The sequence below is a fragment of the Branchiostoma lanceolatum genome, chromosome 14 (assembly GCF_035083965.1).
Source record: "Branchiostoma lanceolatum isolate klBraLanc5 chromosome 14, klBraLanc5.hap2, whole genome shotgun sequence".
Taxonomy (NCBI): domain Eukaryota; kingdom Metazoa; phylum Chordata; class Leptocardii; order Amphioxiformes; family Branchiostomatidae; genus Branchiostoma; species Branchiostoma lanceolatum.
In genome coordinates, this window is record NC_089735.1 from 12,357,461 (window position 1) to 12,371,883 (window position 14,423).

A 14,423-nucleotide genomic window follows, 5' to 3' on the forward strand; every position below is an offset into this window, starting at 1 on the left:
ATTAGACTATCATTCACCCAGTTTCCCTCAAGCTGTGAACTTGACCCCTGAGGTCAACTAACGATGACAAACAGCGTCATAGTCGTCCCATAAACGTCCGAATATTTTCTTTTATCGCCATTATCCTTCAGCGTAAATATTGTACACGGGTTTTATGACATCTGATGTATTAAACTTCCCATATGGTGTAGTCAATATGCTGCCATATTTATCATAATGTGCGAGACCTTTTGGCAGGAGAACAACTTTTTTACCTAAGCTGCTCCGTCAAACGAACATCAACTGAAAGGGCATGTTTTGCATGTGGCTTGGGGTGAATAGTTGAAAGCTAGCATTTTGACAGCACCATATATACATGTAGCTTTCCTGCATGTAAACGTGCTATTACCATAGTATAGGCATATAGTCGTGCTCAGGTATGGCGCGTGCATATTTATCTCAGGAGTTGTAAACATGAATCAGGTGTACCGTTTGTACATACGTGCTTAGATGTACCTCACAGTGTTACAGGAACAGAAGCATTCCTAGTAGTTCGGTCTTCCTCCTTTAGTGCTTTTTCATGTATGAGCGGTGCCACGGGTGATTCATGAAGCCATGTTGTGCGGGCGCCGTACATAAATCACCTACGATAACGACTAGTAAAGAAGGCGCTCCAATAATGATTTGTAAAATGTGACCGTGGCCTTTGAAACCTATAACATGGGGTAAATTGGCAGAAAGTATATTTTCACCGTCGTTTTTGATTAGCAAGACTATAACGATTACGACTTTTATGTTGTAACTCTTAGAGTTGGCCATTTCTCTGTAGGAGACCATTTCCTGTTTATGTCGAGTGTGTAAACGTTACTGTGGAATGGTTGAAGAAAGGGGCGCAATAACGTAAACAGCTCCTTTTACAGAGGGCGTAACTTCTCCATAGAACAAAATGTTGGAACACATCGCTGTGTTTTCAATTACATTTTAGTAGAATATTTATTTATACAACCGACATTTTGCCGTAGACCGTAACCACATGCAGATTTGTACACATTGCCTCCCCGTTGTGGGGGTGTCCCTGTGGTGTAGTGGTCTGCGCTTCTGTCTCTCACCACATCTGGTTCAAATTACTTGGACTAGAAGGACTGGGGTTCAAGCCCCAGGTAGGACACCACTGGACAAGAGGCGCATTGAGTCATACCAAAGACTTTATAAAAATGGTACATACTTCTGAAACAGTATGGAAGTTAAACACACTTCACTGCCAGTGGACTAGCCCCCTGCTACAGTGATTGCACCACAGTGTGGCCCAGGGCTATGAAACGAAGATGGGCACCGCCCTATACATCAATAATGGTGTGGGAGGATTTTAACTAAAACTAAGCCTCCCCGTTGTGATTTCTGTTCAAACAGTTTGACGACTGAGGTGAAACATGAAGTTTTGTTACAACTAAGCTCATTTTATTTTCATGTCATATATTCCTTAGTTTAACTATTTGACCGTTGGAGCACCAAGAAGACCTGGCAGCCCGTTTTCTGTTCATCTTAATGTTTCACTTGGTGTCACAACTAACCTACATGTACTTCTTCAACAAAGTTGCATGTATTTTGCTACAAACATCACTTAGATCTGTAAAGCGCAAAAAAGAGCAGTTGTTGCCTTTAACTTGCCCATTTTGTTATGTTTGGTGTATTGTACCTGCTCTCGCTTCTCCACATCAACATGCATGTATAAGTCCGAAGTATTCAATGTCAGTATCCACCTTCACCTTGTCTCGTCTTCAATGCTAGTGTATGACCTTAAGAGAAAGAAGATGTTCCTTTTATCTTTCGCCCGACTGTAAGTCTATCTTTTATTCAGAGTCACATATGTCGAGGGGTAGTCTTCATGACGCATCTTCAGAGTCCCTCGCATTGCCGCCACCACTAATGAATGCTTTCAAAGAAGAGATGATTGATATGTTGGTCGCAACTAATTGTACTTATCCGGTTGGCAGCGAGTGCGCTAACCCTCGGAGTGCGTAAAGAAAAAGACCAACATATGATTTGCTCTATAATAGACATTCCCATCACCAGGTAGTTCTTGGCAGGTGATGGACTCTATCCGTTTTCACTAAGTAGTTCTGCTGAGCTGAAGAATGGATGATTGATGTGTTTGCGGGAGATGATTGGACTGTTCCGGTTGGCACAGGGAGCAACAACCTCCGCTGACCGTGCGCAACCTGCCGCGCTGGTAACATATCATCTGCGCCGGCAGGTATCACCAGCCTCCGTTGCAGACCCGCCGGACGTTTTTCTTTTGGCGACGCCTTTGACGACGCATAAGAGGAGGAGCCGTTAGTATAGTACTGCGATTGAACTTTTGTCAGCTATAACTCTGTAACCATGAACAAGATAATAAAGTGGTTTTCAGTTTTTAAAAAATAAAAAATGAACCCACGCATTCCCGAGGGTATCAGTTTTTGGCATCGCCTTTTTCAAATTACGTGCACTTTTCTCTAAAAACTGGAACATAGAGAAGAATAGAAAATCGAGAAGGATGTGGAATGCTGGTTGTCAGATCTTCGGTGGTGCCCAGCAGTCAAAATGGTCTTACTAAAACCCCTATTCCAGTAGAGTCTGCGACCGCTAAGCGAATTTCATAGAACGATTTTTTTTTACGTTTTGTGTGTTTTGTAGTCTTTTAAGTCATACTTTTAAATTTAGAAGAACTACCGAGATCAATGGAAGACAGAGGGGACTGGAGGAGGAGGAGGGTGATTTTCATTCGTGACACTCTCACGACAAGATGATGATGAAGTCATACTTTTACATCTTGTATCATCTTCCAATTATACAATCAAGGGTCATACAAATCCAGTTTTGGACGCTGTACGGTCACCGTCAAATGCAAAGGGGGCCAAATAAATGGATAGATCGATGAAATGAGATGAGCAGTTTTCTGAAAGCTACCGGGCTCTGATTGCCTGCCGAGGTCTGGTTGCTGTCCGGACGGGCCAGAGCTAAATCAGAACCCGGTATACAGTCAGATCACGGGAAATAATCAGAGTCCCGTGTATAGTTAAAGAAATAAAGCTCGGAAGCGTCTGCATCGGAGGCTAGGGCATTACCATCCCCATCATCATCTATATCTCCTGACGGCTGTAAAACTCCGGTCCCCGCTGAGACGTGACATCACTTCTTCCGATAACCTTGCGGAAGGTTCCTATGTCTATGTACTCATTACAGTCTCTTCTCTTAGAAGGGCACTTAGCTTAAAACGTTTGAGGTCGTATAGCACAATCATCCATAAAAATATCTGGCGTTTTTATACTCCTCTCCGGTTCTTTGGGGATACGACAAATCGGCAAGTATTAATGGATTGTGTAGCCATGTCGTATAATATCAGCTTTTGGACATATTGTTCAGCACTGCCTGCGTGTATTTTACAGCCTTAGATAAATAAAATAGCGTGCAATTTTGTAAAATTTCTCTTCGTCAATGATATCGATATCATATAGAGGTTCTTAGTGTGTGAGAAGGTTCTATCCGTCTTTTGTGTCTGCTGCCTCATAACCCTAGAGCTCCCAAACAACATATGGTGGGACTTTTTATCACATTGATCCTAATTTCATGTATTATTGATACGTTGTATCCAATTTACAAATTTCTCCATCTTATAGTTGTTTGACAGTTTTTAATTTCACCTAAGGTTTATAGAGGTGAAGGAGCCATTGCAGAATGCGTGCAGGATAATTACCGACAGGGTAAAGTCACCAAGAAGTCTCCATCAACGAAACCGCGATGTGAGAAGAATATTAAGTAGTAGAACTGTAGGAAGAATATTGAAGAAGACGTTTTGGAAGGAAAGGAAGTGACTCGGGTGAAAGGCTTTACTAGCCATCTATAAATCCATCACTGTGCATGTGTGGGGATTAACGAAGCGATGTGTGATCGCCAACGCGCACAGCATGCTATCATTGGCGGGAAATGCTCTCTCGGATCAAGGTCTCCGACAATGACGTGTGCATGGAATGACTCGGTCTTTGATTCAAGCCCTACGTGGAGAAGTATCCGTAGGCTTTAAGTGACTACTGCTAGCTATTCTTTTTTGCCTTGATAGGTGATGACAAGTGAACATATGTAACCTAGTATGAATAACAGATTGAGATCTATTCTTACACCCTTCCATTTTACGTAGATGAAGGTTACACATTCATGTAATGAGATACACAATAAAAAAACGTAACTCAATAAACTGGATATGTTTTGTTTCAGACGTTTTAGACAGCATCCGCTGTATTTCGTCAGTGACTGATGGTATCTGAAACGTCTAAACGTGTACAAAACTTGTCCAGGTGCATGGGTTACTTTTGTATTGACTCTCCTTCCATTTCTCTTCCATTGCGTGCATTTCATTTGGATTTATCGATTCATTTCTATTTCTATAGGAATCCTCAAAGATGTCGTACCTTATGTGTTTTCAGATCGCCATTGACGCCAGGTGCATGGGGTGCCGCAGCTGCTACCACCAGACTATTTGCTGTCTGATGACGTGAACACAACATTTCTGACGTCACGATGTTGTGGATTAAAAACCGTTACAAAGAGGCCTATCTCTACCTCGGAGTTTTGCTGATTCTGTTTCTCGTGACGTGTTTTCTGATCCACCCGGACACGATGCAAATCCTGTCCAAGTCCCGATCTTCAAGATTAGACTTTAGGAGAAATTTAATCAGAGATTCCCATAATCAGTGGAGACCGGTACGTATGCTGAGAGACATCCGTAGCACCACGGCCAGGCCGCTGACAGATACGGACAAACTACACAGAATCGCCGACCTGTTAGGATATGACCTGACGGGGAACAAAAAGAGGGACGACCTGGAGTCGAGAAAAATGATCAATGACATCTTAAACTTGATAGACGATCACCAGAGGCAGGGCAAGGACGCGAGGGACACCGTCGATATGATCTACTCTGTGGTCCGAAGCGTTCAGGAGGAGAAGAATGGCGATGACCTGGGGGAAGTCATGAACAACATGAACGTGTTAGAAAACCTGGTGCCCAAGAGACTAGACAAAGTCAAGATCGGGACGTATCCCTTCACGAGAGACGCCAGGCGTTTGCCGTCGGTAAGTGTAACATTGGGATTAAATAGAACTGACAGAAGACGACAGGGCAGATTTAGTGAGAGCCGTATTAGTGCTGAAATGGAAAATACCATCTATGTTGATACCAAAGGTTTGATGTTGTTTGTTCGAATTGACCCACTTTCCTGACGCGCACGTCTTTTATGGATGCGTGACATCAGGAGTGGGTCAAAGGTTACCGGGAAGTTGGTATCTGCCGCCGTCCCGTTTTTCGTTTTGTTTTTGTTCCGCACAACCGGTAAACCACCTTCAGGCGTAACTTACCAGTTTTGTACAGCAAGTACTTAAAGCTGCGTAAGTCCAGACTGATAGGATTGATCCACTGGAACCGGCATGGACCTCTATACTTTTTTTTAAGTGTTGTGGGTTCTTTAATGAGCTCGATGTGTGACTCTCCTCAAACCACCGGAATTACGTCCTCCAGAGAAAAAATCCCTCACCGAAGCTAGGTACTCATTCCAAAATAATTTTATCAGGTTGGTAGAACATAGGATATTTGGAGTTTCTTTTAACACAACCAGGTAATCTCACCTGCTGACGTTTCGGTGTCTGTCAGGCACCTTCTTCCGAGCTTCTGACTGGAGTACTGCTTCTCGCCGCTATAAGTAGCCGATGTATGTGACGCTTTTGCGGCGGGAATGTCAGCAGGTGAGATTACCTGGTTGTGTTAAAATAAACTCCAAATATCCTAGGCACTCATTAACTTTCACCTAATTCAAGTGAAGGAATAGGTGTAAAGTACATTTCCCAAGGACACTACATTGAGGCCTGCTGGGGATTCGAACCCAACACTTTTAGATTCTAAGTCAATAACCCTAGCCAACAAGACCATCTTGCCAGCTTTAACGTGGTTTGATGGGCCCTGGTGTGAATTGACTCCTTCACGCCTCTCGTGAAGTAGTCAAGCCTCCCATTTTGTCTAGCAAACTGGTGTTGACAAGAACCCTTGGCCTCCCCGTGTATCTACGCAGTCATTTGGACACTTACAACTTCCGGGTAACAAACAACTGACGTGGCCAAAAGCATCCCCTCGCTTAATTGATTACTCTACCGTCCTCTGAAGACCTCATCCTTGACACACCTGTCCTGTCTGGTCATGTGCCCCATTAGTTCAGCGCCATTAGGGCACCAGGCAGTGTTGGGGGATTCTCTGTCGGCCGTCAGCGTAATCCCTCCCTGTCTCGTTGTGCAACCTTGCAGACATCCGCAAAGCTCGAGCATACATCAAACCCTAAGCGGCAAAAATCCACCCCTCCGGCGTGCCTTGTTTCATTTTGAATTCAGATTTAGTATTTGGCGTATTTCCTGAGGGTCCGTCAATCATTTTGGTAAGTGCAAGTCATTTCGGGGTTTCCGTTCTGGAGATTTGAGCAGCCGGGAGGTCTAAAACAGAGAGAAGCCCTGACCGCTTTCTTTCCCAAAATAGACTTGCTAATGGAGTTTTCAGCGTTTCCTGTGTACTTCATTGCTACCAGGAAATCCCGTTACAAATACTGTCCCTGCTAGGAAACTGTTCGGCTTTGTTGCGGATGTAAGGCCGCTTCGCCACACGAGCGTTTACACCCGTGGGACTTCTCAGCTTCATTTTAATTCTTGTCACGACGGCGCAGTAACAGTATGGCTCAAGCAACCTGCGGAAATGCCGCCGTTATGTCTCCCCGGAGAGTTAGAGCACCATAGTGTGGTTTAAACCTCTCAAAACGCCGTAGTCTTTGATCATTTGAATTATTGTTTCTATGGAAAGTCTGGGAACAATCATTACAAATGGCACATCATTGTAAAGAGATACAAACACGATTTTCAAGGATGTGCATGTGGTACGAGTAATAGAGTCGTATAATCAGAGAATTGGTAAAGCAATGTGTATGTCATAGTTTTCCTGACGTTATTATTATAGGCAGCTGTTTATATGTCATTTGACATTTCTGACAATTACATTTTACTCTACGTTGATGAATGTTAGACATCCAGGTAATAAGATACGCCAAAAAATAGTTACTCAAGCAACTGGATAAAATTTTGAAACAGTCAGACGTTTCAGACAGCATCCGCTATCTTTCGTCAGTGACTAAGGACAGATCTGGTAGAACTTCATTAACATATCTATTCAGAGGTTTGGTATAAAAACCTAGTTCTACCAGATCTGTCCTTAGTCACTGACGAAAGATAGCGGATGCTATCTGAAACGTCTGACTGTTTCAAAATTTTATCCAGTTGCTTGAGTAACTATTTTTGGCTTACATTTTACTCTGTTTTGGTGTCTTATTAGTTATTCTGGGCTGAGATGAAGCTTCGATTTTTCTATAGTTCCAAGCTCATTGTGATATGATCTTACAATGAACCTTGATATTTCCTGAAGGAATGCCCATCAGGGTTCCACAGCAGAGCAGAGCAATCTGATTGGTTCAGGGAGAGGTATGTGGATGACGTCAAGATGTTGATGGATTTGAATGACGTCGAACCGAGAAACTTTTTGGACCTGCAGTTTTACTCACTACCGTTCGGGTACAAGAGGGAAAATAGAACACGTGAGTTAAATGGCTGAACTGCGCATGTGCGGTGTGTTGCATTGTGGGTAATATGTCAAAGTTCATTCTTTATGTATCGCCAGTGGCCTTTGACTTTGACATTTTACCCACAATGCATCACACTGCTCATGCGCAGTCAAACTGTGAACTAGCTTATAGAAGTTTTGTTGTTGCTATTTGCTGTTGCTGTTTTGATTTATGTGATAATCTAAATTTGTCTGCTTCTTGCTAAAATTACGTGTCTTGGTGTTCTTTGATCTGATATCATGCCTTTTGATGTAGTTGTTGACAGCATATTCCATAATATGGACCACATTGGCGTCTACCGCGGCGTGAGAAAACAGTGCCTGAGGTGTGCTGTGGTCGGATGCGGAGGGATATTAAAGGGTTCCCGTCGAGGTGGAGAGATCAACGCACATGACTTAGTATTTAGGTAAGAAAACATTCAATATGTATGATATATTAACAGTATTGGATGGTTTTCATTAACTAACCATATTCACTAAAAAGTACAATGCCATCTCAATTATTATCGAGTGTGAATAGATTCGAACAGACTTAAGATCCTGTAACTGAATTGATTATTCGATTTCATGGACCGTTACTGAGTTATCATAGGTGGTTCGACGTGTACACGCCTCATGTAGACACACAATAGCCCAGAATTTACCCGGCCATTTTCTCATTCACTGCAATTTCTGCATTGATTCCCGATGCTGCCACCTACTGCTATGTAATTCAATTAAATGTGCAAGGTATGGTTCCCGAATAATCTCATTCCGTGCGATAGCCTTTCAGTATATGGTAAATCTAAACTGAAAAGAGATCAATCCATGTACTTTCCCAATCAAAAGAAGAATGCACCCGTCATAAAAGGAATCTAAGCAGCATTGTAACTTAGGGTAAGTGGAAAGTCTAGATTTAATTATAGTCATTTTTCGGTGGCCAGTAAATGTGTCATACAAAATGGCGTGTAATCCCTAACAGTTAACCTAATTAGGTGCTAAGAAATAATCAATATCTTGTCTTTCTTGTCTTAAATTCTTAGAGTAAATCACGCCAGGATCGACCAGCAGTACGTCGAAGACGTTGGGAACAAGACGGACTTCTACGTCTTCTTCCCAGAGTCCGAAGACGTTAAACGAGTGGCCCAACAGGTAATGTATGACCTCGCACGGACCATTGGCGTTGTTTCCCATTTCCTTCTGACAATTTCAACGACATATTGCGTCCCTATAACCCCTCCTTGGGCCGTAATTCCTTCATACCAACAATAGCTACTGGATATAAATTGCTGAAATACACAAAGAGGTGCTTCCGATGTATTAGTATTCCAGCGTAACGTATTAAGTAGCATTACTCGTTTTGATCATTTGCCTTCTGTAGATGCCTCTGGTCACTGATTTATTTGAGGTACGGCAGAGATAGCCTCTATATCACACGGTTAATGTTCAACCGTACCCAGAAGACAAATGTCAGGCCCAGGCGCATCGTAGATTCACTATTGCTTCTGGCTTTTCAATGTGAGGTCGTAGCGTTTGCCAACTATGGACACCGAAATTACATTCGTTTTTTTTAGGAATGTTTCAAAGGGTTCGTGACGGGGAGTCCAGGAACTATTTCGTACTTCATTTCAGCTATCTTACATTTGTTTATGTTCATTAAAATTTAGGTGGTCTCTCATGGCACTAGCCATCAAGATTTAATGGTTGTGAACCAAACATGCAGTATTGAACTAAACAATTGTGTTCTGTTCAGGATTTTTTTAATGTGAAGCATTAATGAAGTGCAATACGTATCCGTAATACAATTGAGTCTCTTCATTGAAAGCTGAGTTTTTCTAAGGTTCCACTCACACCTATCAACATTTAGATAAACCACCATCTCATGCCATGCAAGCCCCTGCTTGTGTAATCTAGCCAATCACGGCGCGGCTTACGGTCTAGAGGCATGGTTATTGGCTGGTAACTTTCCCTCCAACAACCGATGGCTGGTCAGCGCTAACGCAGTTAAAAGGCCGGATCGCAAACCGTTACGCCAGGGCCACTGCTTGAGATACACAAGCGGACGGTCTGGCATGAGAGTATGACATAGGCTAGTCACAATTAATAACGAATATTGATGTGTGTTTCCATTCAGGACCCCATCTATTTCTACGTGCCATTCAAGACCTACGATCTGGAGTACATCGAAGGAAAAATCGTCCGAGATTTCATCCCGAAAATGTGTTCAAACAAGACGGGAAAGTGCTGGTGCGTTGTCTTAGATATTTTAATATCTTATTCGTGAAACTAAGGAGTTCGGGAGCTTTGTGGATAACTTCATTAGTTTGGTAGATCCTGTGAAAATGATGCTAAAAGTGTCCAGTTAGAAAACAGAAAATAGTCACATTTGTGACTGCATTCTTGCCGCTACCAGACAGACTCTACCGTCCATTCATACCCTGACGAGGGCCAAAACGTCTTCCAGGTCAAATTCTTCCAGGCGGTGTCACAAGAACATTACTTTTCCTCTTTAATTACTATTTTGAGGTTCACCTGTAAAAGAAACGGACCATAGAAAATTTTGGTGGTGCTAGATATTGCAAGAAAATTTAAGTTCCACTCTGAACACGTTGACCGTGACATATATACGTGCATACAGAGCAACATTACCATTCATACGCCTGGATACTCGGGGGAAAGCCTTTACGGCAAAGCCGAATATCTCATCTAGATCTTGCTTAGCTCTCCAGTTTTCCTCAGACTGGGAAAGTCCCGCTTGGTATAAGTCCTACTTTCCGTCCATGATTTACCATCAGACTTTCCCCAAAATTGCTATAAAACGATATTAATTTAGAAGCCCCAAAATGATATTGCCCGCCTTCGCAAGGTTAAAATTATGAGAGTGGGACCGTATGTTATATCGCTGCCATAATAACGTCCTGAAATAATCTCCAACCCATTGTGCCAGGATGGAAAATGATCTCTCGCTGCGCTGGCAGGGAAATTGAAAATCTTTCCGCCCATTAAGCACCGCCCACATCTGTCCGTTGTCTGGCCCGTAGAGACCCTCGTCAAATCGATGTTTGGCACAGAAAGTTTGGTTATTGTATTCATGACAGATTCCAGCTTGATGCTTGACTCGGTCCCTGTGTTTTAGAGGTCTATTACTGCATACTCAGCCTCGGAAGCGTAAAACATGATACATCTGTATATATGTATACACGCGTGCTGAAAATGCCAAGGACGTAGCTACTCAGATTGCTAGATAGTGTTCATAGCATCTCTATGGTGTTAACATATACTAAATGTTCAACATCTTCTTGTGACTACAGCTAGTGTTTAAGAAAACCAGCAGAAGCGGCTGTTGTTATGTTGCATTATTTAGCCATCAGAATAACACTGTTCACGAGATACGTATTTGGTTGTAATAGTTTTGTTGCTGTGTTTTATTCTGATCTGGGCCTGGTTGTTTTTATCTTCGCCGAGAAGATTATGTTTTTGGTTACGCTAGTAGGGTGGGTCTTTACATGTACATACTAATATACATTAGTCATTATTGAAGACACCACATTCTTATATCACTGTAATTGTACTTCTACTTTATCACCATAACCTGTACTTACCTTGTGAGAGTTTAAACGTGCAATCAAGGACTTTTATTCCCTCTCATTGAAGGAAACTCCGGAACCCACAGAACGTGACGTCACACAACCTGCGGATCGTCCACCCGGACTTCATGCGGTACGTGTTCGTCAACTTCCTGAACGGGACGGCGTACCGCCCCACCACCGGCGCACTCACCGTGTTTCTCGCCGTGCACATGTGCGACGAGGTGGACCTGTACGGCTTCGGCTTCGACAGGAGGTTCTCTCTCCACTACTACGACGAAAAATTCAAAAACTATACGGAGTGGAGAACGGGGGCACACGACATCGACAACGAGAGATATCTCTGGCAGAAACTGGACGAACAGAAGGTCATCAGATGGTTCAAAAGATAGCAGAGCTGATTGTGGAGAATCCTAATATTCAACGCAGGTTTGGGAGTAGAGGATTGTAGCTTCTGGGCTTCTCTGACAGCCCTTATCTTGAGGAGGCCGCCTTAACACAGTTCTGGGCACAACATTTCCTGTCCTATATATATAAATTTTATATACAGTCATACATGGCTCTTATCATAGTTGATATTCAGTTCGAAAGTAACTATAATTTAAGTAGAGACCATAAAGAATTGGCTGTCAGAGAAACCCAGCAGTCAGCAAACTTGACAATCTTCCCCTCCAACATCTGCTTGAAGATTTGAGCATCCATCTTAGAGTTCCTAACCACGTTTGCCAAAACATCTTCTCATGAATATTAACAGCTCCGAAATGTAGACAGATGCCACTAGCCAGTTTGAATCTGTGACTATGGTCTATGCCATTTTTGATGTACGTACAATTTGTGGACGATGCCTTTGATAATAACGACTTCGACGTGCCGAAAATACAACAATCTTCTCAACGTATAAGAGCCAAACAGTAAACAGACTGAAACTTCTCTTAGGGCCCTGTCACACTTGTGCGTATATTCAAGTGCGCATGAGTTCCGCAGTAACATTTTTTGGCTTTAAGTTAATTTAGGGGGAGGAAGTTGTTTTCTACTTTGACCCACCGTTGTGCAGTCTAGTTATCAATCCAAAGAAATTACTTCTTCGGCTAAAAAATTAACCTAAACCAAAAACATGTTAATACGCAACTCATGCGGGCTTGTATATACGCACAAGTGTGACAAGGGCTTTAGACACTAAAGGGTGACACTTCGGTACGGTAGTCAGGTATTTATTGCTGACAAACTTCTCCGATATATTGTATTGTTTTTGTTTACAAATTTTATATGACACTATTTGCGATACTTCTCTTTACTGTACTAGTATACGATACAGATACCCAGTGAATTAATTTTACTTTTGGAGGGGAAACAAGTTTTGGTGACTTGATAAGACAAGCAGAAACGTCATAAGATCTTAAACCTTTTATTTTGTACAATTACGTATTACGTAACTAGGGACAAGGGCAGTGGTTACGTTTCCGTTGTGTTTGCATACAGAGATATTGCTGGCAATTTTGCTTTGTTCTTAAAGGAAACCCAAGCAATATTAGGGTTCAAAAATATGATTTTGAAAGGTAATTTATTCGGTCATTTCTTTATATGATTAGATCAAACAACACTATCACAATGAATAGCAACGTCCATGATGCAAAAATACGACGTTGTTGTGATGTGAGAACTCACTAAAAATCGTGGCCGGAGTTTTTGTAGGCTCGCGAAACTAAGGGTATCATCGTACGGCACAATTTTGCGAGGTTTTAAAATCCTAAAATCTGAAGTTATTACGCAAATGTGCTAAACAATGTTAGTAAATGTCACTATTATAAAGATTTCAGCATTTTTTTCTTTTCAGTATTTTCATTTTTTGCCTCGAATATTGCCTTTGTTGCCTTTAAGCGCACATTTATTGAATTTTAAGTAAATATGGGTCAATTTTATTTAATGAGATGGTGTACCACATTTGTACTTCTCGATTAATGTTATTGTAATTCCACCGCCATGTTCCCTGGAACACAAATAGAATAAAACCTTTACGCCAAAAAATTTGGTACGTGCTTTGACTTTAATGTATGTCGATATGAATGGAATATGAACGATATGGTGCTACATAAAACTGGGTGGCATCACACACGCTATCACCAGGGGTTACGGTACGCTGACTTAAACTAGTGACAATAAGAACATGATGAACGACAGATGCTTACACAATCATACGTCTGTTAGCTGCTAGGAACGGATTGCACAGCTACGCCAGAGTTAATAGTACAGTAAATACTGTCTGGATATAGAGTATGAATCATCATTGCACGCCCGGTAGAAACTGGAGTACAGCTTACAACGGTCCAAGCAATTTCACGGGGGTGTGCGTACAGCTGATGACATCGCTATCAACACGAAAACGCCACTTCCTTTTCTACGCTATGTCATGAATCTACGATATATCTTAGTTCAAGCTCATGTAATCGTTGTGGTTGTTTTGTCAATGGATAATGACAACACAAAACACACATCACTGTATTATTACTCTCTTTCTGTCACTCGCTCCGGCGTCTATCGCTGTTTTCGTGTATCCCTTCATAGTGAAACGTAATTAAAACGCCCCCTACTAAACCCCAAGGAGAGTAATATATGTAGCTTACATTGTATTAGCCTTAGTATGTACTTTCTCTTTAACATCATCACCTTTCGTCAGGATTTACTCCGGTGAGGTACACTCAATAAAGCTTTTCCAGTACGTTTTGTCCTTCCAGGTGGACATCAATGCAGAACCTGTGAGGCCAGTATCGCTTTCAATCAATGTCAATAATGTAGTGTGTGGTCTTTCAACTCTGCGTTTTCCCTCAGGTAACCACTGCATTGGTCGCCCAGTAGGTTCGTCAATGCGAACAACATGCCCCGCCAGGGCGAGCCGGCGTCGTCGCACAACTGATGAAATGGGTGGCAAAGAACCATTCTCTTTAACAATCTTTTACAAAAATGTGCAGTCGGGATGTTTGAATGAACGAACCGAAAGACTAGCCATAAGCCGTCTGTGAATAGCTGGTCCTTATCCTGATTTAATTTGCTCAAGTTGACTTCCCTGTTGACAGGTTTAGAAATTGGCCTTCGTTGTTTCAACTTTGCCCATTTATTTTCTGATAGGTACTGTTTTCTGATAGATACCGTTTTCTGATGGCTACCATTTTATGATGTTCAGTACCAAGGACAGTAAG

General features: G+C 42.2%; 1 protein-coding gene across 8 annotated transcripts in view; it reads left to right on the forward strand.

The window, feature by feature from the left end:
* Positions 1-13,696, forward strand: part of LOC136448393 (CMP-N-acetylneuraminate-beta-galactosamide-alpha-2,3-sialyltransferase 1-like) — a 53,047-nt gene extending 39,351 nt beyond the window's left edge. For all 8 annotated transcript variants that reach the window (XM_066447836.1, XM_066447835.1, XM_066447831.1 and 5 more), the window contains 6 exons: positions 4,443-5,091; positions 7,469-7,637; positions 7,920-8,070; positions 8,686-8,794; positions 9,777-9,889; positions 11,297-13,696. In XM_066447836.1, the coding sequence (XP_066303933.1) occupies positions 4,537-5,091; positions 7,469-7,637; positions 7,920-8,070; positions 8,686-8,794; positions 9,777-9,889; positions 11,297-11,621 (1,422 nt within the window). In that variant the 5' untranslated portion in view covers positions 4,443-4,536 and the 3' untranslated portion in view covers positions 11,622-13,696. The remainder of the gene's footprint in view (positions 1-4,442; positions 5,092-7,468; positions 7,638-7,919; positions 8,071-8,685; positions 8,795-9,776; positions 9,890-11,296) is intronic.
* Positions 13,697-14,423: the final 727 nt, after the last annotated feature.